Source organism: Acanthopagrus latus, chromosome 4 (genome assembly GCF_904848185.1).
Source record: "Acanthopagrus latus isolate v.2019 chromosome 4, fAcaLat1.1, whole genome shotgun sequence".
Classification (NCBI taxonomy): Eukaryota; Metazoa; Chordata; class Actinopteri; order Spariformes; family Sparidae; genus Acanthopagrus; species Acanthopagrus latus.
The window spans coordinates 23,145,154-23,171,720 of record NC_051042.1 but is presented as its reverse complement, the minus strand read 5'-3'; the positions used below and the strand labels follow the sequence as shown (position 1 = coordinate 23,171,720).

Here is a 26,567-nt window from a genome sequence, read left to right as displayed (position 1 = left end):
TATTGAATGTTTTTAGGTTTTGACTGACAGAAAAAAGCAATTTCACTGTGTCTCCTTAAGATCTGGGAAATTGTGAAGGCCGCTTTTAAACATTGAGAATTTTTATGATTAAGGGCTGAAAGGCAAAGTCAACAGATCAGCTAATTGATGGAAAATGTATTGCTTCCTGAAAGTGACATTTGCTGCTTTTCTGTTTTATATCATATGTTTATTATTTAATAGTTTGTAAAAAATAAAAATAAAATAAAAACAGATTCATCAGTAATGAAAATGAAAAAAAAAATTGTATCAGAAAAAAATACATCTCATTGCCCTGACACCACAGAAGATAATGCTTTGAATATTATTCTCAGCCTTGCCAAAGAACAGTAACTGCACTGTATTCCTGCCAGCGGCAAACAGCTACTGTTTGTATATTGTATGAATCTCCATCCAACAAACCCCCACAGTTAAAGAACCAACTGTGTATAGCATCCAATTCAGTCAGCATGGCTTCAGTCAGCAATATCATCACTCACAATAAAGAAGATGAGCTACAACTTCAATAGCAGGCATCAAGGATTCAATTTCACAAACATCTGATGAGGTAGGGGGATTTAGGGAGGACTGCAACTCATTGATGCATAGCTTACATCAGCAATAAAATATTCATGAACATCAGAACGCACACGCACACACACACACACACACACACACACACACACACACACACACACACACACACACACACACACAAACAACTGATACTGTACACAGCGTGACATTTACTTTGTTACAGAGAGAGATGACCCAGAAAGAAATCCTGTGTTTCAGAGTTGCTGTCACTCAAATCCGCATTTTTAAACTTAAATTTGAAGGACTTCCTCAGAAACTGAGGAACACAGAGACCCGATGAGGCTGTCACATCAGTTAAACAGATGATATAACATCCTGGCAGAACAAAAACTCCCTTCTTTAAAAAAAAAAAAAAAAAAAAAAAGGTGAGAGAAAAAAAAGAAGAAAACTGTACCTCTAGCGCATTTAGGAACCATTTCTGCCAGTTGGCAGGTTACCAAAACATTACTGGAAACATTCAAAAACAAATAAGCATCTACTCGGAGTGCAGCGCTGTGAGGAGGAAACAGCCTGCTGCATGATTAGAAGTGCTAAAAAGCTCAGAAAATGAATTTAAGGTGCAACAAAACACATGAGACAGAGTGAGAGAGGGGTGTTTGTTTGCTTGCTATTTTCAATCAGCCGCTTTGTGCCAAATAATATTCTGACAAGATTTTCCTTCCAAGGCAGACTAATCATGCAAATAAAAGCAACTGTATCGACATCTTGAGGTCATTCAGTCTGAAGAAGAAAAAGCTGCAGCTGACGAGAGAAACAAGATGTTCCTCAAATCTTATTTAGCTACAGAGATACACAAAACTGTAAAACCACATCATCACAACAAGCGAACATAAATATCTCAAAGTATAAATCTGATCCTTATGGTTACCAACAGCCTCTCAAATTAGAAACCTGTTTTTCCACCCCAGGCAGTCCCAGCAGAGCTAAACTTACTCTATGGGTGATAACGACACCTGATCTGAAATCTAAATCCAGCATCTTTGCTACACTGCAGCACAACAGAACAGCTCAAAACTGCAGATCTGTTAAAACTTAGCAGGACTCCTGTTACAAAGAAAAAAGAAGAAAAAAAATCACTTGCAGCCATCATAAAAGAAAAGTCTCCACCCAAATGCTGCATTCCTCCCACACTGCCTCCTCCATTAGGATAGTTACAGGCTTTAAAACGTTCACCCCATTGTTTTCATTGTACAAAGGCTTATCAGATCAAAGCCCTTACCCTTTTCAAATTGCACAGCAAATGACCGCTCCGCCTCCAGGTCAGCCTCTGTGTGTGTGTGTGTGTTTGTGTCTGAGATTGTCTGTGGGCGTGTGGGCCACATAAGGAGGGAGGCCTGGCTAGACAGGAGCATCCCATTCTCATTATGTGCTCCATGACAAGAGATACAAGCCAAAACACAACAGATCAGTTACCTCTGAACAAAGTGGCTCGCTTCAGCTGCCAGCAATCGAACAGTTAAACAGAGGAATATCTGTCAGAGCTGAAGTGCTTCGTATGAATTTAATCAGACACCATGAAGGATGAATGCTTTAATCGAAATAAATCCTGTGTGAATTCACTCAGAAAGGATGCTGTGATAACACATCCACACCTGGAAGCAACCCAGTACAACCACAGTCTTATCACTTGGCTCACTGGAGCAGACAGATGAGTGCGTTGTTTAACGGCCCTGTGGATTGGCTGCCTTCCCTTAAAGTGATGTGTTCATTTCCCCCACACAGATTTATGATGTTAGACTAGGGATCAAATTCATCATCCTGTTCTTTAACCTTAGAGTTTTCAACTGGTGGCCTGTTGGCCAAAAGCAGCCCTTTGATAAACTTATTTTGGATCTTCGATCATTTGTTAGTAGACTAATTGGCCCATTCAGAGCCCACTGTCTGTTGCCGAACACAAAAATATTTACCCTGGAAAGTCAATCTTCTTCAAATTATATATAATGCGTATTTTTCGATTATCAAAACTAACAAAGAAATTGATCATAAAAAGTGTATTGCTTTAACACATTACAGATCAGATATGGGGAATGTAAATACCTGGTAACTTGGCACCACTTTTTTTGTAAACCTGGCCCTTCTCAAAAGGTAATTGAATAGGACATAAAAAAAAAAAAAAAAAACTAGCCAGCATTTATTTTTTATTTTTATCAAACGGCAAACACTTCATATTGGAATTTAAAATGTTTTACATGTGTCTTTTTCTACCTTTCATTTTGGTCCGTTGCCTTTACTAATTAGTTGATTAACAACATGATGATGTTTAATCCTAGCATGTATAAAGTGCTTTTTGAGCACTCTATTATTATTTTTGCTTAAAAAGCTACTGAAAATCATTTTTTGTCCAATCAGTTCAGCTCGTCAATACTGGTTTGCTATCAAAGGTTTACCAAGACTTCATATTATGTACAGAAACATTTTCCCACACTGAGGCACTTAAACTGCACAATAGACCTAGCATATGAAACATTTAAAAGTAGACACTTCACAGAAGAATGGAGCAAATACACGATGATCACAAGTTGCTTTCAACGTTCCATTATTCCAACTATGAGCATAACAAAAAAGTACTTCTTTCCATTTCAGTCCCAACATTCTTAAAATATCTCTACATTCTGAGTGTGTGTCTGTGCGTGTACATACATGTGAGCATACTCATATTTAAAAGCTGAGAGGTGCCTGTCCATGTATTTTCATGTCCCCTCAGCACATCTGGCTCTCGTTACAGCCCCTGTGACCTGTGTGTGGTTCTGCTCCATCCCAGCCCCCATCGCTCCTCTGTGGGAGAGCAGAGTAATGACTGAGTGCTGCTGTAGTTCCCAGGACCCCCGGTAATATGGCTGTTCACTTCTTTGCTCTAGGCAGGAGATGGCCTCCTGCTGACCAGTTTGTTATTTCTTTCCATCTCTGTCTTCAAAATGATTTTTGTTTTTTAAGGAGAGCGAGTAAAAGCCAGTGGCAGCTCCAGCCAGACATTTATGTCATCCTAAGGAAACGTCTCCAGAAACACTGAATTATGCTCTGCTTTTGTCTTCCCAGGATGTTGGCCTTTAGTACTATCACTGCAGGTCACAACACTGTTTCTACACAAGAATGCAATTATTGGTTTGACCTGACATGATGTCCTTTTGATTTATCTAAAAAGATAAACACATACAGGGTCACATAATGTCATCAGCTATAATGAAAGAAGTGACAAACAGAGCTGAGAGAAAAACATCTCTTTTGTGGTGGAAGGTGTTTGAGGCCATCAGCATCAGATATTGTTTTCATGGCCTTTGGGAGTGAAACTACATCTAGAGAAAAGAACAATGTCTACACATACTGTCACACAATTGTGAGCTTTGCACAAACAAGTCATTGCATTAGTAGTAATATAATGAAGAATACAAAAGTCTGCTGCCTGAAAATTTTGCTTAAAAAACTACCTCGAGGAGCGGCCAGCAAATACCTCATAATAAACATCTGGAAGGTTCGCAAACTGAAAACAGTTAAGAATAGGAAAGCGTCACCATTAAGATCAGACAGCAGCTTTTTCCACATTCTGGTGCAACGTTCTGGTGTTAAGGCGGATAACATGCACTTAAAGCAAATCTCTGGTTGCCCAACTTGTTTTGCAGCTGTGAGAAGTGTGTAGGCGAGTTTCCACAAAGCTGCTGCTACTGATGGATGATGACACACAGATTGAAGCGCCGCTCAGTGCTCATTTCTCTTTCTTGATCTCTTTTATAGCAAACATTTTACAAAGCATACTGCTACTGAATTAATATGTATCGAATATGGCATACAGGTTTTTCAGGAGCAGGTCAGCATCTTGTATTGTTTTCTTTATAACACAATGCAAAAACACACAGATTTTTTTTCTTTTCATGAGGTTCTGGCCAATCTATGAACTGGATGTTGATGAGAATCTTTGTTAAAAAATGCCCCACAGCAACATCTGCACATGCCAATACCGCAATGCGTGACCATATCGGCAATTCAGCACATCTAACTTGTGTAGTTATTGGATTTCTGATTTTCTGCAATGTCATCTTTTTATTTACCTAAAGAATTAACAAAGATTTCCTCTGTAAATTGTATTACAAAGCATCAAGTTGAGACACCACATCTACCTCAGATTGATTAAACACTTGTCTTTTTGACACATTGTAAACAATGCAACTTGAGATACAGCTTGCCAAAAATGAAATTAATCTGTAAAGGTGATTATCTGATTTAATGCTGCAAATGGAGAAATTTGTGGGCTTTATCTAGTACGGTTAATGCACGGCATTTTAGAAGTGAGGAAAATAATGATTGCAATTAAGGGGCTTTTCGCATGACAACAGTATTTTGGGGGCTTGAAATCATAAACTTTTGTGATCCAGGGTGTAATTTTTCAGAATTGCCATGCTTTCCATCATTGTGTTAATTGGTGAAACACAATTCCAATAAAAAATGACATGTCGGGGCGCCCTTTAGCTCAGCGGGTAGAGCAGGTGTCCCATGTTCAGAGAGTACATTTGTCCTCGCTGCAGTGGACCCGTGTTTGACTCCCGAACCGGGTCCCTTTGCTGTGTGTCACTCCCCCTTTCTCTCATCCCGTTTCCTGTCATCTCTTCATCTATACTATCAAATAAAGCCATAAAAAGGACAAAAATTACTTAAAAAAAAAAAAATACATGTCACTGTCATGACATGGCCTTGCTCCTTGCATATTCATTACATTTTCAGCATAGCCTTAGCGCAAATAGGAGGACAACAAGAACAACGTCAGTCTATCGAGCTCCAGAGTTTATTTACGCTCCTCAGGCAAAGTTAAAATTTGCTGCACCATTGCTTTGATGTGATGGCTCACCGTTCTGCAGAAGAAAGTGCTTGTATTCAGGCATGTGGTGTTATTCTGCAGTGTTTAAATACAAAGTTAACAGCTTTCACTGATATCTAGTGATGGTTCAGGATTTCATTTCAGGTTTATTGGCTCCAAAGTCCTTCCCCTCAACACACAAGTCTCCAGCAGTGCTAACAGGACAAGTCAATCTCTGCGCTTCATTAACTTTCAAACTTGAGCAGCTGAGATGAAGTAAGATTTGGTCAAGCTAAGAGAGAGGGGTTGCACAGTGTGGAATAAAAGGAGGCTCTCTCACTGACAGCAACAGAAGAACCAAAGGCGCTGCAGCAGAGATGCGCCACTCTGCTGCGGATCAACTGTACGGAGATGAGGAACAATACGTTCATCTCTGGATGAAATGCAGAGCCTCTTAATGGGTCCAAACAAGGGCTCGATCCAACAGTTCTCACTGTGTTGAGCTTTGTTTGCAGTGTTATCATTAGTGCACTTCAAAAGCTGCGCCATCTTTAAAAGGGACATCCTACGCTGGCTGTGTTGGGTTGCACAGTCCGTTAGAGCCATCATCTCTCATTGGCTGAGGTAGGCCAGAGCCACAGAGTGGTCCTTTAAATATTTATGAAGATATTACACGACAAAACCAGCTTACAAAAAACATGCTTAAGCATAATCAAATATTTAGAGGCGGCAATCTATATGGCTGGTGTGTTTCAGCCACATGTTTGACTCAAGGACCCTGGAAAGGCCCTCTGGGTATAGTAACATCATGGGTGGATGGAAAAACTGATGCCAGGTCAATAGCTGGTTTCTGTCTAGGCTTGTGTGAGACGAACTATACATCATTTAAGATTTAAAAGAGTGAATGGAGAGGACTGAACCTTCAAAAAAAATGTATCAACATTGCAAAAAAAGTTATTCGACTCGCACTGGGTCTTTTCTTTCGTAATCAAAAGAAGTGTTTAACATTTAGAGATGAAAAGCATTCATCACATTCACAATGATTAAGTGATGTTTGCTGCAAAAGCAGGCTATGAATGATCTGTTCACCACATCTCTGAGATATATTAAATGGGTTGTGCTTCCCTCATTTATGGCTCCTTTAGTGTTTACATTAGATCATCATAAAGCACATCTCTTTTTCCATCCTCAGAGCGTAAAATATTGCAAATATCAGCTGACATAAATGAGCAATAACATGCTCAATATTAATTAATTCCTGAAAGGCTATTTCCATTTTTCATGTGGGCGTGTTCACTGACACGGCTGTGCCGAGGAAAACTTATTAATCATCTCAATGCAGCTGCTAGGAACAACACTAAGTTTTTGTGACATTTCAAAAGTTTATTTCACAGTTTGCTACAAAAGCAGGAAACACCAGCAAAGAGGTGTGTATTTAATCCTGATAAGGTTTATGAAAGTATCGATGTGTCTTGTTGTGTTTGGGGGCATTGCAGCACGAGAAAGAGGCAGCACCTGTGTGGGATTGTACAAATCATGCAGAGAGGCTCCTCTCGGTGCACAGCAGGCAGCTTCTCCTCCCCTCATCTCCGCTCCAATCATATTCTCTCTGATGATTTTCCAGCAAATTTCTTCAACCCCCTTATTTCCCCACAGTTAATTGCTTCACTTCTCCAGAGTCCAATTATGGACTCCATACTTTCAGCCTCCCATTTCTGGTGTTTCCAATTCACAGTGGTTGTACTTTGCGATGGAGCTTCAACTGAGAGACAGGTCAGAAATAATTTAGCTCTTATCAGGCAACTCCGGCAGGACCAACAGCCTCAAAAATTGTGGTGTTGCAGTTTACACAATCCTATCTGCTACAGACGTCTGACTGAGAGTAATATAGTGCTAGACCTTCAACAATTACCAATTTTTGCAGGTGAGATAAAAAAGTAACAACTTTATGACAAAGTGAAGAGAACTGAGATTAGAAAAGCTGAAAATGCGTGATGTGATTGCTTCCAGTACCAGCACTTCTAAAACAAGCCACCATTCTCTACGGGAATGTGCATGTGAAATCCTCGTGAAATAACACATTTATTTTATAAATGTACTTTAACTTCACTTGCTGTGAACATTTCTCCCTGAGTCTTGTCAGGTAGCTTGTTATCAGCAAAGGTGAACTTTTTCACAATGTAATAAACTGGATCTTTTGTTTTCCCTGAGTAGTTTCCCTGAGTACCCCAGGGCTCCATTCTGGGGCCTCTACTATTCAACATTTACATGCTCCCTCTAGCTCTGATAGTGGGAAAACAACTACCATAGTTATGCAGATGACACACAAATTTACATAACCTTATCACCAGGGGACTATAATCCTATACAAATTCTGAGTAGATGCATTGAACAAATGAATGATTGGATGTGTCAGAGTTTTTTTTCAGTTAAACAAAGATAAGACTGAAATAATTATTTTTGGATCCAAGGAAGAACGACTAAAAGTCTCTGCTCAGCTTCAGTCTGTAATACAGAAACTACAGACCGAGCCAGAAATCTCAGTGCAATCATGGACTCACACCTGAATTTCAGCAGCCACACTAAGATAATTACAAAGTTAGCCTACTATCACCTTAAGAATATATCCAGGGTGAGAGGACTTATGTCGCAGGATTTGGAGAAACTTGTCCATGCATTTATCTTTAGCAGACTCAGCTACTGTAACTGTCTCTAAAAACTCCATCAGACACCTGCAGCTGATTCAGAGCACTGCTGCTCGAGTCGTAACAAGAACCAAAAAAGTAGATCACATCACTACAGTTCTTAGATCTTTACACTGGCTTCCTTGCTATCAAAGAACAGATTTCAAGATCCTGCTGTTGGTTTATAAAGCCCTAAATGGTTTCTGGACAAAATACATTTCTGATCTGCTGCCACGTTATCAACCATCCAGACCTCTGAGATCATCAGGTACCCGTCTGGTTTCAGTCCCTAGAGTAAGAACTAAACATAGAGCAGCAACACTCAGTTACTATGCACCACATATCTAGAACAAATTCAACTGCTTCATCTGCTCCAGCTCTCACCTCTTTTAAATCAAGACTAAAGACATTTCTGTTGGCCATTGCTTTTAAGTGAAGCAATTTCAAGTCTCTGAACTGCATTGTGACTTTTATTCTACAGTCTTGTCTCTTTTACAACTTTTATATTTTAGCGTACTTGTTTTAATGTTTGTTTCTTAATGTCTTAATGCAATTTTTAATATCTTTTAAATGAAATTGTTAATGTCTTTCTAGTAATTTGTAAGCTCCTGTAAATTACTTTTGAGTTGTCTGAATTGTGCTATACAAATAAACATGCCTTGCCTTGCCTTCACTGCTTTGACTGATAGACCACTAGTGGTAGAAATGATGTACTGTGTTGTTAAGTCAATAAAACATTCCTCCACTAAAACTCATTCAAACCACATTATTCAGCCAAACCAATACAAATAACTGAAATGTTCAGCACTGACAACACAGGTTAATAAAATTACTGACTTGACACAGAATGTATGACACAAAAAATGAAAGAAGGATACCCAAGCCAAACTCGTTTCCAGCAATGAGGAAACTTTTACTTTTGGGGTTACCCACTTCTAAAAAAACCTTTATATGCCTGCTTACATTGATGTAATTGTGGCATAAGTCATAGTAATCCTGCTTCACAGTGAAAAAAATTATAGATATTACAACAATGTAATATTGCTAAAACATTATTATTTCTAGGCGTGGAGATGATGCACAAGTGCTTAATAACTGTGATAGCCAAGTAAAAGAAATTATTAGGAATCTCACATACATACAATTCATACACTACTGAGAGAAATACCTTTAAAAAATGTTATTGAAAAATGTTATAAATATTATTTAGAAAATTATGTCCATACTAAGGTACATGGTAAAATATATTGTTAGTAACCTATATTGTAAGGACCTATAGGGAGTTTTCTTTAAAAGCAGCCAGTATAAAGTACAAGGGAAAACCAACAGAATGTGGAAGAAGGAGATTAGAAGTTAATTCCTGCACCATATCTTTAGAATCCCTAAGAAACTATGGGCTAGATTAAAGTTGGACTTCTTTAGGAGGCTGCCTTTGAGTGCAGCACCATGGCATGAGTTACAGATAGGACAGTGTCATTTCATGTACTTCATCAGATAATATTCGTCTCGTTTGCTCCTTTTAATCTTGTGCTGCACAGAATATTAATAATCTCCATTAAAGGGTCTGACCACTTCACAAAAGAGGGAAGAAATCTGCACATTAGATAACAGAAATGGGCTGGGATGGTGCTAATAGACAGCACTGACGGCACAGTATGCCAAACACAATCCTCCCTCACATGCAACGAAGGCATGTCGGCCTCCAAAATAGCCATACGAACACAGCAGTGTTTATCCCCCACCAGCAATAGAAACCACTTTTCACAAGAAGGGAAGTGACATGCTTCTTCTGAGATTTAACTTTGAAGTGAGCGTAGGAATAGAAAGAGTTATTTATTCATCAATCACCTTTTTTCTTGCACCTCTGGCTGTGAACTATCAAAGAGGGCTTCTGAGCAAAAAATAAGAGATGTATTTTGAATCCTCCAAACATAGCGTCCCGCACATTTTACATCATTTATTTCATGAAAGAACACCAGGAACCTGTTTCATATTCCAGGAGGAGGAAGCAGGAAACAAAAAGGCTTTCTCTGAAATGATGCTATGACGCCCTTTGTGCAAAACTTCCTCATGACATTAGCTCTCTTTAGGTAGATGACCTTACTGTGTTAACCACAAAAGTTGAAAAGGTGTTAGACTTATGCAAATTCAGCTTTACTTTATAGCTCTACAATGACAGTAGTTTAGGCGGATGGGTTATTCCTAAAATGTAAATTAGAATGCAAAACACAGTGAATCCCTAAACAAAAGGTTGAGGCAGAAAGTTGCAGCACAACATTGCAAAGATCAAGTTAAGCATTAAGACAGTGAGCCTCGTCACCATTGAGCAAACTTTCATGAGCTGTATTCAAGATGGAGGAGATGGTGAAAGCCTGAGGCCACAGACAGAAAGGCACAATGTTCCAAAACACAAGTGACCTAAAAAAATATAAAAAGAATTCATTTATCTATGCAGTCTCACCAGCCGTCGAGCTGAACAGATCAAACAAAAGAGAGCCGCTTTGTTGTAGCTGCAACCACAACTGATACATTTTTAAATGAAGTCTTTGATCGTGTGGTCGTTTGATCCCATTCACAGATTATACTCTAATGATTCTTAAGCTTTCTTTAACTTGTGTCAGTCCTCCTTATCAAATCACTTCGTACTACTTATACCAATCCCATTTTACAATTTACTTAAATATCACTGTAATGGAGGTGCAATTGGACCAGACGTAGCACCAAAAATCTAAGATCCTCTTGAAAAACTGCAGCGCAAGTCTGATGATGTGGGCAAGAAAAGGTCTTTAAAATGTAAAACAACCATCAGGAGATGCAAGTTGGCAGTTAATACCCATTTACAAGTGTGTGAGTCAGCTGTTTCTTGATTTTATTACTTTAACTTAGTTTTAATTATTCCCCTTGTTCTCAAATGGCCCCATAATCTAGGAGCAGAGTCGAAGTTAGAGGTGTACTGTCTAAAAACAGACAGACAGCTTCATCTGAGGTAGATTACTATTAATAGTCCTTACAGGCATCATCTATTGCATCTCCTTTACCAGTAAAGAGAAGAAAAGGGGAGGCATTTTAAAGTCATACAACATCTAAGTAAGGGATAGTGCAAAGAGGGTGTGTTACTCAACTGAGACAGTTGGGGCACTTAGGAGTGCATCAAGGTTTAACATGATTTGCTCCTGTCAAGCAACATTGCCTTAAAGTTTCCTTACTGACAAACAACCAGCACCACTGTCACACCAACTAGCTCATCTTGACTGATTAGTTGTGACGGGAAAAGGAATAGGCTTCAAGTGAGCTCTGGCTCCCAACACTAGACTGACAGATGCAACACATCAATGAGTCATCTGTGATCATAATCTTAAAAACATGGGAAAAAAAGGGGGGGGGAGATACATTTTAGCAAATAGGGCAAAAAAGTGACATTGCAGTATTTTGTTTTTCTGCAATGCAATTTTCATTCCTAAACTTGAATAGTTTTATTTGGAAAGAATTCATCATTATAGAAGGACGGGGAGGTTTTTTGTAGTGGAATACATATTCATCAAACCATTCTCTGCTTTTGTTGATAAACTGATCAAGAATGATTGTGACTGGTGGTTCACTGTATCCAACTCTTATGTATCCAAGAACCATTAAAGGGTAACTTCCTATGGAGCCACAAAAGGCTTTATGCTACTAATAACACGTATGGAGTAGTACTCCTCAAGAACTGTCAACACATTTTATTGTGGAATGTTGGTGGAGTAACATTTTAGATCAGACCAACTAAGAAGGACTTCTCTTGAAGATATGTCTTGGAAAATAAGAACCCTGCCAGTTTTGCTTTCCAGCTAAGCAGCAAAACAGTTTAAGCATGACATGTTGGACTTAATTTGCCTTACCTGACATTGCGCATCCGGCAATGTGACTATTTCAAATATGCACATTGCTACATCACTCCCAAATGTAGATGGTGCAGCCCCACTAGCAAACCATTTTCATGTCACAGTGAGTCTGATTGAAGTTTCAAAATCTTTCAACAGGCAGCAATTCTGCTACTGCTACGCCTCAAATGGAGAAACCACACTAACAGTTGAAAATAACTACTTTCCTAAGATGTTGTGCCAGTCGGAAGGCTGCCGCTGATTTAACATGCTGAATTAAATAAAACCATCCTCAGGGATGACTCGAGCCAAACTGTGAAACTAAAGACAACAGGCGGCCACAGATAACAGCTCAACAGCACCCGAAGGATGACTGTTTGCATGATGTGGCAGAGCTTTTAGATTACGGGTAATCTTTCACACTCAACAAGTTATCTTTATAGACTTACATTTTTTACCCATTCAGCTTCTCATGTAATGCTCGATATTAACAGACACAAACTTAAAATCTACAAGACAGTAAGTTAAATGAATAGAAAAGTAATGAAGATAATGACCTAACTGAGCATTTAATCAAACTGGTATTTGGACAGGAGCAAGACCAGACCTGAAAGGATTAGTCGATCAACAAAAAAGTTAATTGAATTAAACAATAAAATAAACAATTTCAGGTTTAAATCATTTTTCAAGTTAAAAAAAAAGTAATGATTTGATGCTTATCATATCATAAAATTAGAGCAAAATAATTTTAGACTGTTGGTCAGACAAATAAAAGCTATTTGAAGGCATCATTGTGTGCTCTATGAAATAATGACCATCATTTATTGCCATTTTCTGATTCATTTCTTAAATCTTAAAAATGATGAGAAAATAATCGGGAGGGTAAAACGTAATGAAAATAAGAATTAGTGACAGCCCTTATAATGAAAAGAAAATAAAGAAAAATGCATTCTGCAGTTCAAAACATTAAAAGGAATTCTAGTATTTTCTCATCATTAAGGCAAAATCATCTCCAAGTGCAACATACATTTAAACTGTGTTCTTAATTATTCTGTTGACAGAAACAAGTTTACACATTTACTGATTGCATGCTCCATGTGTCGTGATGGAGGAACATTAAAATCTGATGTGTTTTGGGTGTGTTGATGCCACAGAGTGAGGAGAATGAAAAAAACAACCATCATCAGAGCAGTAAAACCTGCCCAGCTGCAGTCTTTGATCCTCCCCTCAAGCTCTCTTGCCTAATTCAAACACCTGCACACGCCAGCAGAGCCAGACGCAGAGCGCCATGCACAGCCCCACAGCTCACACTCAACATGCCTGGCCACACATAGCTCACAAAGCAACTCTCATTCCCCTCCATCAGCTTTAGGCAAAAAGAAAACAGATTTAACAGATTTGTTTGTTTCCAGCTCCAACGTAATGGCTTCATTTTAATCAATGAGCAGTGACGTAAACTGGAACGCAGTCACGGCGGCCATCACTTGTGGTTATACCTCACCTTTCAAAGTTAATGAACAGAGAATGCATCGATAATAGACCGAGGGGCATAACAGATGTGACTGTTCCATGTCATTTATTCTGTTTATCATGGCGATGTCATGTGGTCAGAATTTATGTGCCCAGAGGGATGCCCCCTAAAGTCAGTATTGAAAGCCAAAGTCAGCTTAATTATGGATGCAACTTAAAACTATTTTCAAAATTGTTCAATTCTTTTCTAAAGTAATCAATCAATCCAAGTCAGTTTCAATCAGTTTCCAAAAGTGGAACAAAAAAAACCTGGTTCAGGCGGAAGAGCAGGTTGTCCACAAAACAGAAGGTTGCGTGACAGTTTCTGCCATCAGTGTTTGAATATGCATGTGAATAGGTGTATGTGGTGTGTGTTGTAAGCACTTTAAAGGGGATTTCCAGTATTCTGTATAGGGTCCTGTATTCACACGTGCTGGTTTCTAAGTGATCCATACTTTCCAAAGGTTTTGGAATCTGTCAAGTAGATTGCAACGTAAACCATTGGGCCAACTGCAAGTTTTAAAGTTACATGCAGTTAAAGTGCTTATTTTGGTCAGTCACATTACATGAGGTACTGTGTCTGTATTTGTGTCTGAAACATTTCCTACTGAGATACACCTTTTCATTTAATTATAAGATCCTCCTAGTTGCCAGGAATGCAAGTCTTGTTCAAGGAGAAGTCTTGCTCTGAAATTAGATGTGAGACGTTGCAGGAAGAGGATGGAAAGAGAAATAAGTTGAAGAGAGGAGTTTACATAGAGGAACTGCCAGCAAGAATCTGCAATATATCCAAAGTCATGACAGACCATTCAACTGACTTTATCAATATAGACAACTCATCATGCAAAATTTCAGAGCGTAATCTGTCCTTGAACACGACTATTGTCCATTTTCCATTAACTTATTTTGTGCAACTAACCGTCTAAAAGGAGATGGGTCACAAAAATGTCACATTTCAGACGCTGGAATTTCGATAAAAATGTCTTAAATTCATTATGAAAATTGTTTGACTTACTCAGTTCTGCGCTCAACTCCTGTGGCACAAAGACCAAGAAAGCAGACCCAGTCTGATCCTGATGGTGATTTATCTAAACTTAAACTATTAATAAACTTTATTACACTACTTTTCATCTGAACACTTAATGAGACTCCTCAAGTGGAAGAATAACTTATTCCCTTCTTCTGTCTCCAGTATGTCTGTTCTTTACTTCAAACTTACTTTTTAATTTGGTGCCAGCAGCCCAACGCGTGAACATCAAGCCATAGGTGATATCTGGAAGCCTTAGCAGCACAAAGTTGGGTCTATACTTAGTTCTACAAAACACACACTCAGTCAGGTCAGGCTTTTTTGGCTTCATCTCCTTGGCGATGCGTTGGGTCCCAACTGGGTTATCTTAACTCACTTTTCAGCAGCACACAGATGTGTGCCAGATCAGGGATCTAACTTATGACTCAAGTTTAATAGAAAAGAATACCTGCTTAGAGTAAAAACCTGGAACATCTGTTTTTTGTTTCAGATTTTAGTTAGCTCGAGGCTTTACTCTGCGTTTCTCTACAGACTTTAATAAAGCTGCTTCATTAGACAGGCCCCTGCTCATTTTTCCATCTTGAATGCTAGCTCGTCAAGCTAGTTCTGGTCAGACACAACGGTCCATTTTCCCTCACTCCCTCATATCATAAAATAGTTTTAAGAAAGTATTGGGATCAGCCAAACCACACAGATACTCATTGCCTCTGGGGCACAGTTTTGTAAGAACATGGGTGCTATTGCTGCATCTGGATTCCTTGCTGTCCACAGGCAATACATAGTGTGAGGATTTAAGTGTGTAGGATTACTCATTAGTCAGCCTGCAGTGATTCACACCACAAATGACATTCCTGGTCATGACCAGTGAGGCCATATAGTGTATGGTGTTTTTCCCTCACTGAAAAAGTGCAAATGCACATGAAAACTGTCCCTCATTTTGTATATAAACATCAGTCATCAAAATAAGAGTCTTAAGGTATCTTTTCAAATATGTAAAATAACAGCATTTCTATTCAAATAAATGTTTGTCCACCAAAAAGTTGTGAGGAGCAGATGGTCCTAAAACAGTCATAATTGAAGTAGTTGATCACTGATCAGAACAATGTCAACATCTGCTCAGTTTTCACATCTATCAAGATATATTCAATCAACTGGACACACATTTTGATATTCATTTAAAGAGATTGTGGTTGAAAGAGGAAAGGTTAAGTACAAAGTAAGTACATCCAACACCAAGACCAACATTCATTTCCCAAAATGTGCTGGTCAAAAGCCAAAAAGGCAGTTTTGTTATAGAATTGAAACAACCTGCTCCTCTTTTATCAGGGTTAGTGACTGTCAGGAAAATAAGATTTGCGTTATGAATAGTCAACAAGATGAAGAAGACTCTATATGGATAACAAAGGCACAAAAAATGGTTGTTCTGTAGACTAAATTGGAAAAAAAACAATGTTTGTCAAGACAGGACGTGATGATGCTTAAGTACAAGTTAGCTAATCAGGTCACAGATGAAGTGATAAAAGTTGTCACTGAAGCAAACAGGAAATATTTATCAGTACATCGCCCACCTACTGTGCAAGAAAAGCTATGGGCAGAAGATCTTAATAATCTAAACCTGGCTCAAGGTGGAAGCACCACCTTTAGCAGACTAAAAATGCATTTTAAATCAGTCCAACTTTTACAGATGTACAGCATTTTTGCTTTCTGTCCCAACCCCCCACAAAGGCTGGTTACTGCGAAACTCACACAATAATTTGACTTGAGCGTTGCTGCTAATTAGAACATTTTGGATTGTGTCTGACTACAGCTACTTGCTTTAGCTTTAACAGCCAGGAGATAACAATCGTACAGCATGTTTCTGGGAATTCTTATCCAGTCAATTTGATTAAGATGCTTAGAGATACATATGAACTGTGTGACTTTATAAACAGAGAAAAAATTGCTTTGCCTTGAATGAAAGGGTCATTTTAACATGCAGGTCATCCAAGTTTTGGTGCACACCCACACGGCTGACCTCGCTCTTGCAAAGTTTACTCTTCAACTTTCTCTGCAGTGTTTACAGTCCATGTCCCTAAACATGGAATTTCAGTGTTGTTTATTCAAATGCTCAATGCTCCTTCTTGAATTTAGACACTAAAAGTAATTAACTATTTGCTCAGCCTTAGTAGCTCTCAGTAATCTGTTCACAACTTTGGACTATTGTTGTAACCTGTTCACCAACAAGCAAACAATAATGACGGAAATAAAAGTATTTTGTCGTAACATGTTTGACTGCTACAAAAGCTTGCAACACCACTGTTGTATCAAAACACTTCATATGCAACTTGAGCTGTCCCAAGATCTCACTAAAACACTGAAAATATGTTTAGTAGCTGATGGCCCAATCACACACTACATATCCACAACAGGCTAAATAATTGCTTTTCAACAGACTTATCAGATAAATAAGATTTGGAGTTGCTATAATACTGTTAAAGTTTCTGGTGTTTTGTGCTTGGATGAAAAATTGGAAAACAAGATGAAACATTTGGAAAAAGGGAACACTTACTGCACTATGATGGGGACCCCCAATAACAGAAACTTAAAAAATCATAAATAACTCATAATAATCATAAATGCACACACCCATATATTGATAGACAGTAAGAAATTAACAAGTCAGACACAAAGGGCACACTGTGTATACTAGCAGCAAGCTCACTGCCTGTCAGGAAGCCTAAGAGTCATGTATTTGAATAGTCAAACTTAAGTTGGTTTTATCTTTTTACATGTGTCCCATGTATGATCCCTAAACTTAAAGTGCTTTGGTTCTTTTTCAACATGTCTGAACAGTATCACTCGGCTAATGCAGGAAAATAAAACAAATCTTTAAACTTACATGTCCGTAGTTTATGAACCCATGTTTGGCGGCAATTCGCTCTGCTTCCTCCTGACCTCCAGGTATGTGGACAGCCCATGTGTTTGTGTAGACCTTCTCAGTACGCACTGGTCCCAGCCCAGACACCAACAAGACCAACAGAGGCCCAAGTAGCACCTCCAGCAGCCTGAGCCTGCGGCCTACGGAGGAAGATGGATGGCCAAAAGCCATGGGTTTCTCCTAGTGCAGCACAGCCTCTGAGCACAGCGTCTCTCCAACAGGCCGGGGCTGCCCGCGGTGCATGCAGGTGCACAGAGAGAGACAGAGAAGGGGACAGTCACAGCTCACCTAGCATGAAAAAGGGAGAAGAAAACATAGCAAGTTTATATATATCCACAAAGTTTAGAAAGCCTGCTGATGATTTCACGGGTGAGTCATTCCTTGTGATCCACCATGACCATCAAAAAATGATGTTTAAAGACATATACTGTATTTAAAGACGGTATTCTGGTAGCATCAATGATGACACAAATGTACCAAACAGCAACATCTCACCGCCTGCTGAACTAACTGCTGGTTTTGGGTATACGCAGGCCACTGATTTTAGAAATTGACATACTAACAGCTCAATTAGATCTCCAACCTAATGTTAGTGAAAGTGTGTGAGATGCATACTCTTAAATAACCATATCAAAGAAGAAGCTAGCCACTTGACACATGGGTGTTCTACCTGGACGTTGTTGTACATAAAACATTGTTCTATTCACATGAGGCCAAACAAAGAACAATTTGAGAACATCCAAATTTGAATTAAGAACATTAAGTTATATATCAATCTGTTTTGTACAATAGGAAGAGCATTAGTCTGGACTAGGCCGACTACAGCCCAGCTATATACAGTTGTTTGATAACCGGATTATTAAAGTTGAAAATTAAACTTAAAATTAAAACTAGGTTTGGAAAAAAAAGGGTCATCTCAAAATATAAATGAAAGCGAGACTAAAAGGGAGGCTAACTGAAACATTATTGTGTACTTCCGAAACTATCTCAAATATAATCTTAAAAAATACAGTAAAAAATATTAATTTAATTTGAGTCCATTAATGGGTCAAATCTGTCAACACAGCAAACATGAGGAGGCATTTCTGCATATGTTTCAGAGTTAGATGTCAGCGTGACTGTCAACCAGTTCCCTTCACAAAGTGCAAAGTGCATTTTGCCTTCACAAAGTGCCCTGAAAAATAGACCCAAACTTTATTAAAACAAATAAAAACTAATGCTGAAACTAACAAACTAACCTTATATGAGTAAACCCACTCTGGTACTAAGTGAAACTAAACTCAATCGAAACAAAAATTTAAAACCAAATGTAAATAATAACTAATGGAAACTGCAAGTATAAGAACTCTGTTTTATAACCCAGAGGAAGAAGCAAATAGGATGTCAAGGCTGGACCTGGTGTTGTGGTCAAACACACAGCAGCAGATCTTGGTGTTTAAACTCCCATGGTAGAATGCGGTAGATTGCAAAAGGAAAATGCTTAGGTGCACTGGTTCAGCAGCAGAGGAGGAGAGGTGCGGTTGGAAAGATAGACTACGCCCTGGATGCTGAGGGGATCACAGCAGTCTCACTATGAGGTGAAGCAGCCAGTAGCGGGTGGAGTTTAAATGCCTGAGGCAGCAATGGCTGAATGACTGCGACCAAGGAGAGAACATACAGGCTCAAAGTGTCAGAGAAAGTGTAGCACACATTTACAATATACAATTAGAGTGGGGGTAAAAGAAAACATCTAAAACACAATCTTCTGAATAACATAAAGCAATAGTTCATATATAGCTTTTGTAGCCACAGTGAGCAGAGACAGATCTCGGCTCATGGTGTAATTGTTTGCTGATACAATTTTGCCTCTAAACTGTTGTTATCGAGCCAGAAGTGTCAGCTGCACCATAAGTCTCTTGAGACCATTATCCAAAGTGCTAACTCTATTGTAACCCAGAGCTGACTGGACTGCACTGAATACAATGCTCCTATTCTATGCTTCCTACTGTATGCACTCACATTTGTTCTCCTGATTCCATTCAACTATGGGACAGGGTTTCTCATCTTTTTCCAAGTTGACCCGTTCGCCTATGTTATCTTATGAACAAAATACTCAAACTTGACTCACTGTGCCACTAAGCCTCAGTCCAAACAAACAAGCTCCTCAAACTTTCCCTAGAGAAGCAAAAATTATGCGAGTGGTGATGTGGGGTAGTTGGACATTTGTGTTGTGCACTCAAAAAGTCTTTTAGTGTATCATTACCAAGACTTTCACATTAAAAATACTCCAGCCGAATTCACTTCAATGCAATTCAAGCTTCTGGATAAAGAACCACATATAAAGACTTGATACAATTCACATTTTACAGCATTGGTAGCTGTGCTATTGTTAGTTTGGAACTTGTATGCCATTTATATTTTCACATTCTACTTGGGTACAGCAGAGAGACAACAGCAGATTTATCCTGGTGCGTTGTACAGGTTAGGGCTGAAAAAGTGAAAAAGAAGACTTAAGAGTTAAAAAATAAAAACAACGAAAAGGTAGAAATTCACTTTGTTACAAAGCTTGGTGTCTCAAGCTTGTGGCCTTTGGCAATGTTATGAGTTTCAGGGTTCTCCCCAAACGATGGAACGGTGGCGCTGCGCCGCTATACTGCTAGCTCAGTGCCACTATACTCATTTTCAATGTTAGCTGCTTTGTAGCGGGTGAGGGGGACGAGCGAGCAATCCCCCGTCAACGACTGTTAGTTAGTTCAGTTCAGTCTTTCCTCTATGAGTGAACCCTTCTTGCATCAATAAAGAATCCTTGCTTACAGCGTCACTTATTTTCAGTGTAATTTCAATATGTTACAATATTCAATATAATATCAAATTATATATCTTTCTTATTTGTATCATTCAATTTGTAAACATAGAAGAATGTAGTATAAATTGACGCCACACCACAGAATTTATATCCAATTCTTATTTGCAACACCCATCCAATTATATGTAATTCAATATATTAGATGTTCTTACTCTATTTATCTAGACTGCAATGACAAGGCAAAGTACATATACATTACCAAAGTGCTGGCTGCCAGATAAACTGTTGCCCACTCTGTCTGACCAGCTACATATACAACTGGAATTTGCGGTAATGGCTGCATTGACTTTTTGGAAAGACTTTTAGGTGCAGATAATCTTTGTCACTTGCTGCCAGCTGGCGTCAATCCACTGCTTAGAAACTCAAAGGATGATGTTGGTGCATTTTATTACTGTCTGTGTTTAACCATGATCAACAACTTTTAGTGTGTCTGTTTCCTTATGTAGTATATAAAAATAGTTTAATCCAGTCAATAGCCACTATTATATAGGTACACCTACCTACATAAAGTAATGCAATCAAATAGAACAACACTGCTATAAATTTGCTCTTTACAAAGCTCATAAAGTTCATAAGTGGGTGACATTGTCGAAAAACTTAAATTAAATTGTGTTTATTACTGAGACTATAGTTAATGGTGGTTAAAAAGGGCTGTGTTATATTGATTTTTTAATTCGGAGGGCAGTTTATTTGTGTCAAAAGTTGTTTGTTTTTTTTCCTGAAATGCAGACACAGACTAATAAATCCAAATGAACATGCTTTATTGTCATCAAATCTGTTGTTCAGCTGTTACATTTAACTAACGGCAATTTGTGGAAACCAGTTATTCACTCTTAACTAGGAATTTTGTTTTAATTTTACCTACATATTACCAGCATATGTAACTCAAGATATTTTTTTTTGTTGGGTGAAGTAGAGTTAACATTCTGTGTATTCACATTTAAGTAACAACAGATCTGTAGGCAAAAATGTAATTCTTGATGAAACTTGATGTTAAGTAATTGAAGTAATGCAATTCAAAGCTTCAGTGATAGATCTTCATCTGGCATTCATTAATTAAACTGCCTTCTCAGAAGAATTACTTTACTGCTCCTGTAAAAATCCCTTTGGTGGATAATTTTCCCATCTGGCTGGTTTTTCACTAGTTTAAGGAACTCCCTTGATAATATCACTTCCTCTTTTGCATAAATTGTTAAAACAAATGCAACTACTGTAGAACCCCTCTCACTTCTATCGATGGCATTCATCATTTATTTATGCTGTTATACATATACTGTATGTTTAGTGATATTGCAGACGTGTGCAACATTTTTGCAGTAATGAAATGTTTATTACGAAAGAAGCCCCGTTTCAGTAGCAATTCAAAATCCAAATCTAAATGCTTTGTACCCTCTACTGTTACCTGACGCTTGTGTGGAACCAATGCAGAAAAAACACAAATCAAAACTGCTGGAAAAATTGGATCACCAGTGTACTTTTAAGAGCAATTTTGTGAAAAGCTTCCAGAGCAAAGTGATGAGTAATGTCTAAAGGGTTCAGTGGGTTGTGACACTACAGGTGACTGAGTCATTAGAGATCAGCCAGCTTACAGGTCAGCCTGGCTGGGAGTCAGTACGACAAGCTGCTAATCCATGTCAGGCGTTTCAATGGTAAATGTTCTTTTTTATATATATAAGTAACATGAATAATGACTGGCTTCAAAACAGAAATTACTATATTTAAAACAAGAATTGTGATTATTAAACCAAGCAGAACAAATCAAGTGCCAGACATGTCTCTCAAAGTAGAACTCTCTTTAAATGTGCCAACCTTGAGTAACACCCAAATCCCTCTGCCGCCTTTTTAATTCTTCCTTCCTGCTCAGTTAAGCCTATTTTATGAACTCAAAAATCTGTCTCATTTAAGAAGCAAGAATCCATGCCCTACATTAATTACATGTTTACTTTGTCTATCTCAGTTCCTACTGAAATTAAAGACAAACACGAAATACTTCCTGTCTGAAATTCATTTTTAAAGGCTTAAAGCTAAAGTTTGACTATTAAAGTCAATATCTGACAAAATATTAACCATACTTAGATTCATCTAAATCAAAAAATACTGCATAAAATAACCGAACGAGAAAGGTGAGAAACCAAGAGATAAATCTGGTGGATAACTCACTCAACTTTGTCCTCTGTCCTTTGATGCAATAGGTCAACAGTGTGAATGTTCCCAAAACTCTGTTTGATTTCCAGACACACACTCTGACTTTAAGTACTGACGTCTGTGACCTCATCTGAGCGCTCAACCACTCAGTTTCTTTAACGTCAGCATGAAAACCACACACCATAACTTAACAACTGCTCAACTACTTCACTGTTGGTGAGAGACAAAGGAGAAGCCGACCGTGGTGCTGTGAGTGGTCTTTAGTGGTACCTCAGTAAATGATACCATATGTCAGACTGTGATAACAGAAGTTATAACAGAGAAAAAAATACAACCAAATTATAATTAGCCAAGTGTCATTAAACCCAAAGGATAATACCCGCCTCATTACTGAACTCATCAGGATGTTTTAGAAAGGAAACACTTTACATCTCATTGGTTCATTATTTACATTTTAATGAAATAAAAATGAACTCAAATGCATTTAGCCCACATGACCCTTTCCTCACATTCAAAAATCGTGTTCTACTGTCAGCTCTCACACTGTGACATATATAAAATCAATACCTCTCTAATATTGATAACATTGGGCTAACAGCAACAGTTGTTGCAGCAGGTCATTGAGGTGTATAGGAAGCAACAATTTACCAACCCTCCATTTTAAAAAAGTATGGTCTCTAGAATAATTAACCAGCAGTAATAAAACATTCAGGCCATTATTAGCTCAAAGACTATGTTTTAACATGTTTGGATTGTTTGGTCTTTTGGTTTTCCCAATTAGGTTTAAACCCACAGCACGGCAACAACATTTTCTATTCTAGAAGTGCAAATTAGGTATTTAAACATATGTTTTAAATCTTGACGATGTTGTCTGATTATTCCCAAACAGTCTAATGTGTTTAAAACAGTATATAAAAGAGCCTGAGACTTGTCAGAAACAGATACTACAGATCTGGATTCTTATCGGATAATACATGTATACCAGTAAGACTGTGCATAGATTTAGTTTCGATTTATTCAAGACAATTCGCATTACTTCTCCATTTAGTACAAACAAATGTTTCTTGCTTGCCGATTTCTATTTATAACTGGACACCACCAAGCTTTCACTGAAAGCTGAATGACAGAAAAAAGTAGTTGTGATGGCATTCAAACATCTCTATGGAAGGACCTTGATGGAGACTGCTTTCCAATTAGATTCATTATGTTATAAATCAAATATTTAAAAACAGCAGAAGTCCACAGTAGCTCAAAGTGAAGGTGAAATAACAGGATGCAAAACAGTTGAAATATATAACAGGCTGTATGAATCCAGATCCTTAACTACAAGTATGAAAGCCTTTTTTTAGAATGATGAAAAACATAAAAAACATCTCTATGTTTCAAAACATCCCTTGTTGCATTGTCTGACCTTCTAAATGAAAGCTTTTAATAACAGGTAACCTTTAGAAGGTTTTGCCATTCATTAAGCCATTCATGCACACACACATACACACTGATGGCAGCAAGCTATCATGCAGGGTGCAACCCCGACAATCAGAGGCATTTTGTGTTTCAGTGTCTTGCACAGAGATCTTGCTGCAAATCCTGTGATCAGTGGACAACCTGCTTTACCTCCTGAGCCGCAACTTCCAAACTCTCTCCAGTGGCTTGATCATAATTTTGTATTCTTGGTTAGGACATCATAGCTATAGTTTAAGGTATAACAGACAATGTATTAAGTGCATTTTGCTTTCATCTTTGACTGTGAGGAAATTTGTGTGGTAATTTAACTATACAAGCCATGTAACATTTAATTGCTTAAATGGCTTAAAGAGCTTACAAACTAGGGCTGCACAATATGTTCAGGAAAAAACATACTACAAAGGACAGATTTTGCAACAGCAAGAACATTCACAATAAGTGGGAAAGGTCATTTTTGCATCATAATTTTTATTTTTACTGGGAAAAAACTTTTAAACAATGTTGAACAATGTGACGTTAGTTGGGGTCTGTACCAAACAAATATATTTGGCCCGGATTATGGTCCTATGGGAATGTGTGCATCATTTCATTATTTCATTAAAATGCTGTTACGTTTTAGATTTAAGAAATAATTGCAGCTTCTTGCAATTTGGATATTGCACTTCTGATCCCCAGAACACTGTTTAAAACTAGAAAGATGGTTTAAACAAAGTAAAACCGTATGAAATAGTGACGTTTGGTTTGTTTAGGCATAAAGAAAATCTGTCAGTGAAGATCTTTTCTTCCCCAAAACAACAAAGTGCACCTCTAAAACTCTAAAAATCTTATCAAACTGTGCAAGCAAGACGTTATACTTCCACTACATAATTTCAGTTGTCATTTGGCACATGTACAAACATTCCCGGGGCTCAATAACCTTGTTTATCAATAATGATCAGCAGCTCAATATTGCCTCACTGGAGAAGCAAAATTACAGCTTACTGGAGGCACAAACAACCCAAGGAGGTCAGTCACCACAATGAAACGGCCTCATTTCTACACAATAAATAGCTACAGGCTCAGTTATTTAGAGGATGGTTTTCACAAAACGTATTCACATCAGCCTGGATTGTGTCTCATCAGATAACGAGTGTACTAGAGTCAAATGCACGACCATAGCAGGTCAGTCCAGCAACAAAAGCAGTGTTCAGGTCTGCATTGATCACCTCTCATATCAAAGTTCAGTCCTAAAGGGAACGTAAGCTCTCTATGAGCAGATTTTAGCATTTAAAAGTTCACTTTTAGGCTGCATGTGTAAACAGCAACACGTACTGTGAACGACTAACTGCAGTTTCAGTTCAGGAAGGAGGAAAACTTCTCTCTCTGTCTCTGTCTGTTTGTCTCAGGCCTCTACAGCCAAACACTTGAATGTTTAGGAGCTGAACTTAAGAGGTTTAAATATATCAGCTGATAGGAGTAAAGTCGTGAGTTTGCGTTGAGTCGACTCACCTCACACGTTAAGTCCGTGACAACAACACGTAGTTAGTCATAATTTGTGTCGGAGCGGCGGCGGCGGTTGGAGCTGATCCGATGATGACTACCTCCCTCCGCTTGACAAATATGTCTGAAACTGTACCGCGACGTGATTAACGTAAACTTGACACCGCGGTAGGCTTGACCCGATCCGTCTCACAGGTGCCTCCCCCTTTTTTTTTAATTCCTCTTCCCTCTCTCTCATCCAGCCCTGACGAACATTTCCGACCTCACATTGTTACTACTCATTCCGATGGAGGAGAAGCGGTGTGGATCACGACAATTTTTTCGCAGGAACCACCACAGTAACCGGACGCGGCGCAGTCGACGTCACCTCGGCATGTGTGTGTGTGTGAGAGAGAGTGACTGAGACCCCCTCCTCTTCTCCTTCTCCTCTCGAGCCGATACACACAAACTGACAGCAACCGGGATCAATAGCACAACATGCAGTCCGGTGCCGTCCCGTGTCAGGGTCCCCGGTAGGACTGAAGACGAGAACACGTCAAACTCGGCGACCGCGCAGCCCAAACAAGTACGAAATACAAACCGGAGCGGACGGGAAACTTACATTCAGCTCAACTTACCAGCTTCCTTTTACATCCTGCTCGACCTGACGTGTTGTTGTCTCTCACCGTGGTGTTAGAACCGACGACAGAACGGTGAAGCGACTGAAAAATTGATAAGGGAGAATTGCTGGTTATAAATAGTCATGATACCCCTCTGGTGTACCGCTGAGTGGTCTGTACAAGCCCCAGGAAATACGTCACGACTGTGGACAAAGTGGGGACGATACAGCAACACCTACTTAGCAACCAGCGGCGCTGCTACACCACCACCTGCTGGTCACAGGTGGTGTGGCATCCTGACACTGAGGCGGTGGTAAACAAAGTACTTCTAAAATGATAAAACATGTCATAGTTGTTATGGACAACGCCAACTGAACATCAAGAAATGTAGTCTTTAGAAAATGCTCATACAGACACAGTAAAGGAACATATGGTAAGACTTAAGGTTCATTCTACATAAATGTCCAATTTTGGAAAGGCAACATTTATTTACTAGCATTTAAAATTAGACAGCATTATTTGATAACTCATTGACACTATGAATACACATACATGAAGGCTTAACAGTTTGTTTGTTTTTTCTGATGGTTTTTAGAAAGTATTAGTGAACATATTGCTTCAGGCTAGATTAACCTAT

General features: G+C 38.6%; 1 protein-coding gene across 4 annotated transcripts in view; it reads right to left on the bottom strand.

The window, feature by feature from the left end:
- Positions 1-26,160, bottom strand: part of furina (furin (paired basic amino acid cleaving enzyme) a) — a 90,814-nt gene extending 64,654 nt beyond the window's left edge. The window contains exons 1-2 of one of the 4 annotated variants that reach the window (XM_037094831.1): positions 25,949-26,160; positions 17,360-17,686 (exon numbers count right to left, since the gene is read on the bottom strand). In XM_037094831.1, the coding sequence (XP_036950726.1) occupies positions 17,360-17,569 (210 nt within the window). In that variant the 5' untranslated portion in view covers positions 17,570-17,686; positions 25,949-26,160. Of the gene's footprint in view, positions 1-17,359; positions 17,687-22,403; positions 22,456-25,340; positions 25,868-25,948 lie in introns of those variants that run through there. The other 3 variants (XM_037094832.1, XM_037094833.1, XM_037094834.1) reach the window with 3 other exon arrangements.
- Positions 26,161-26,567: the final 407 nt, after the last annotated feature.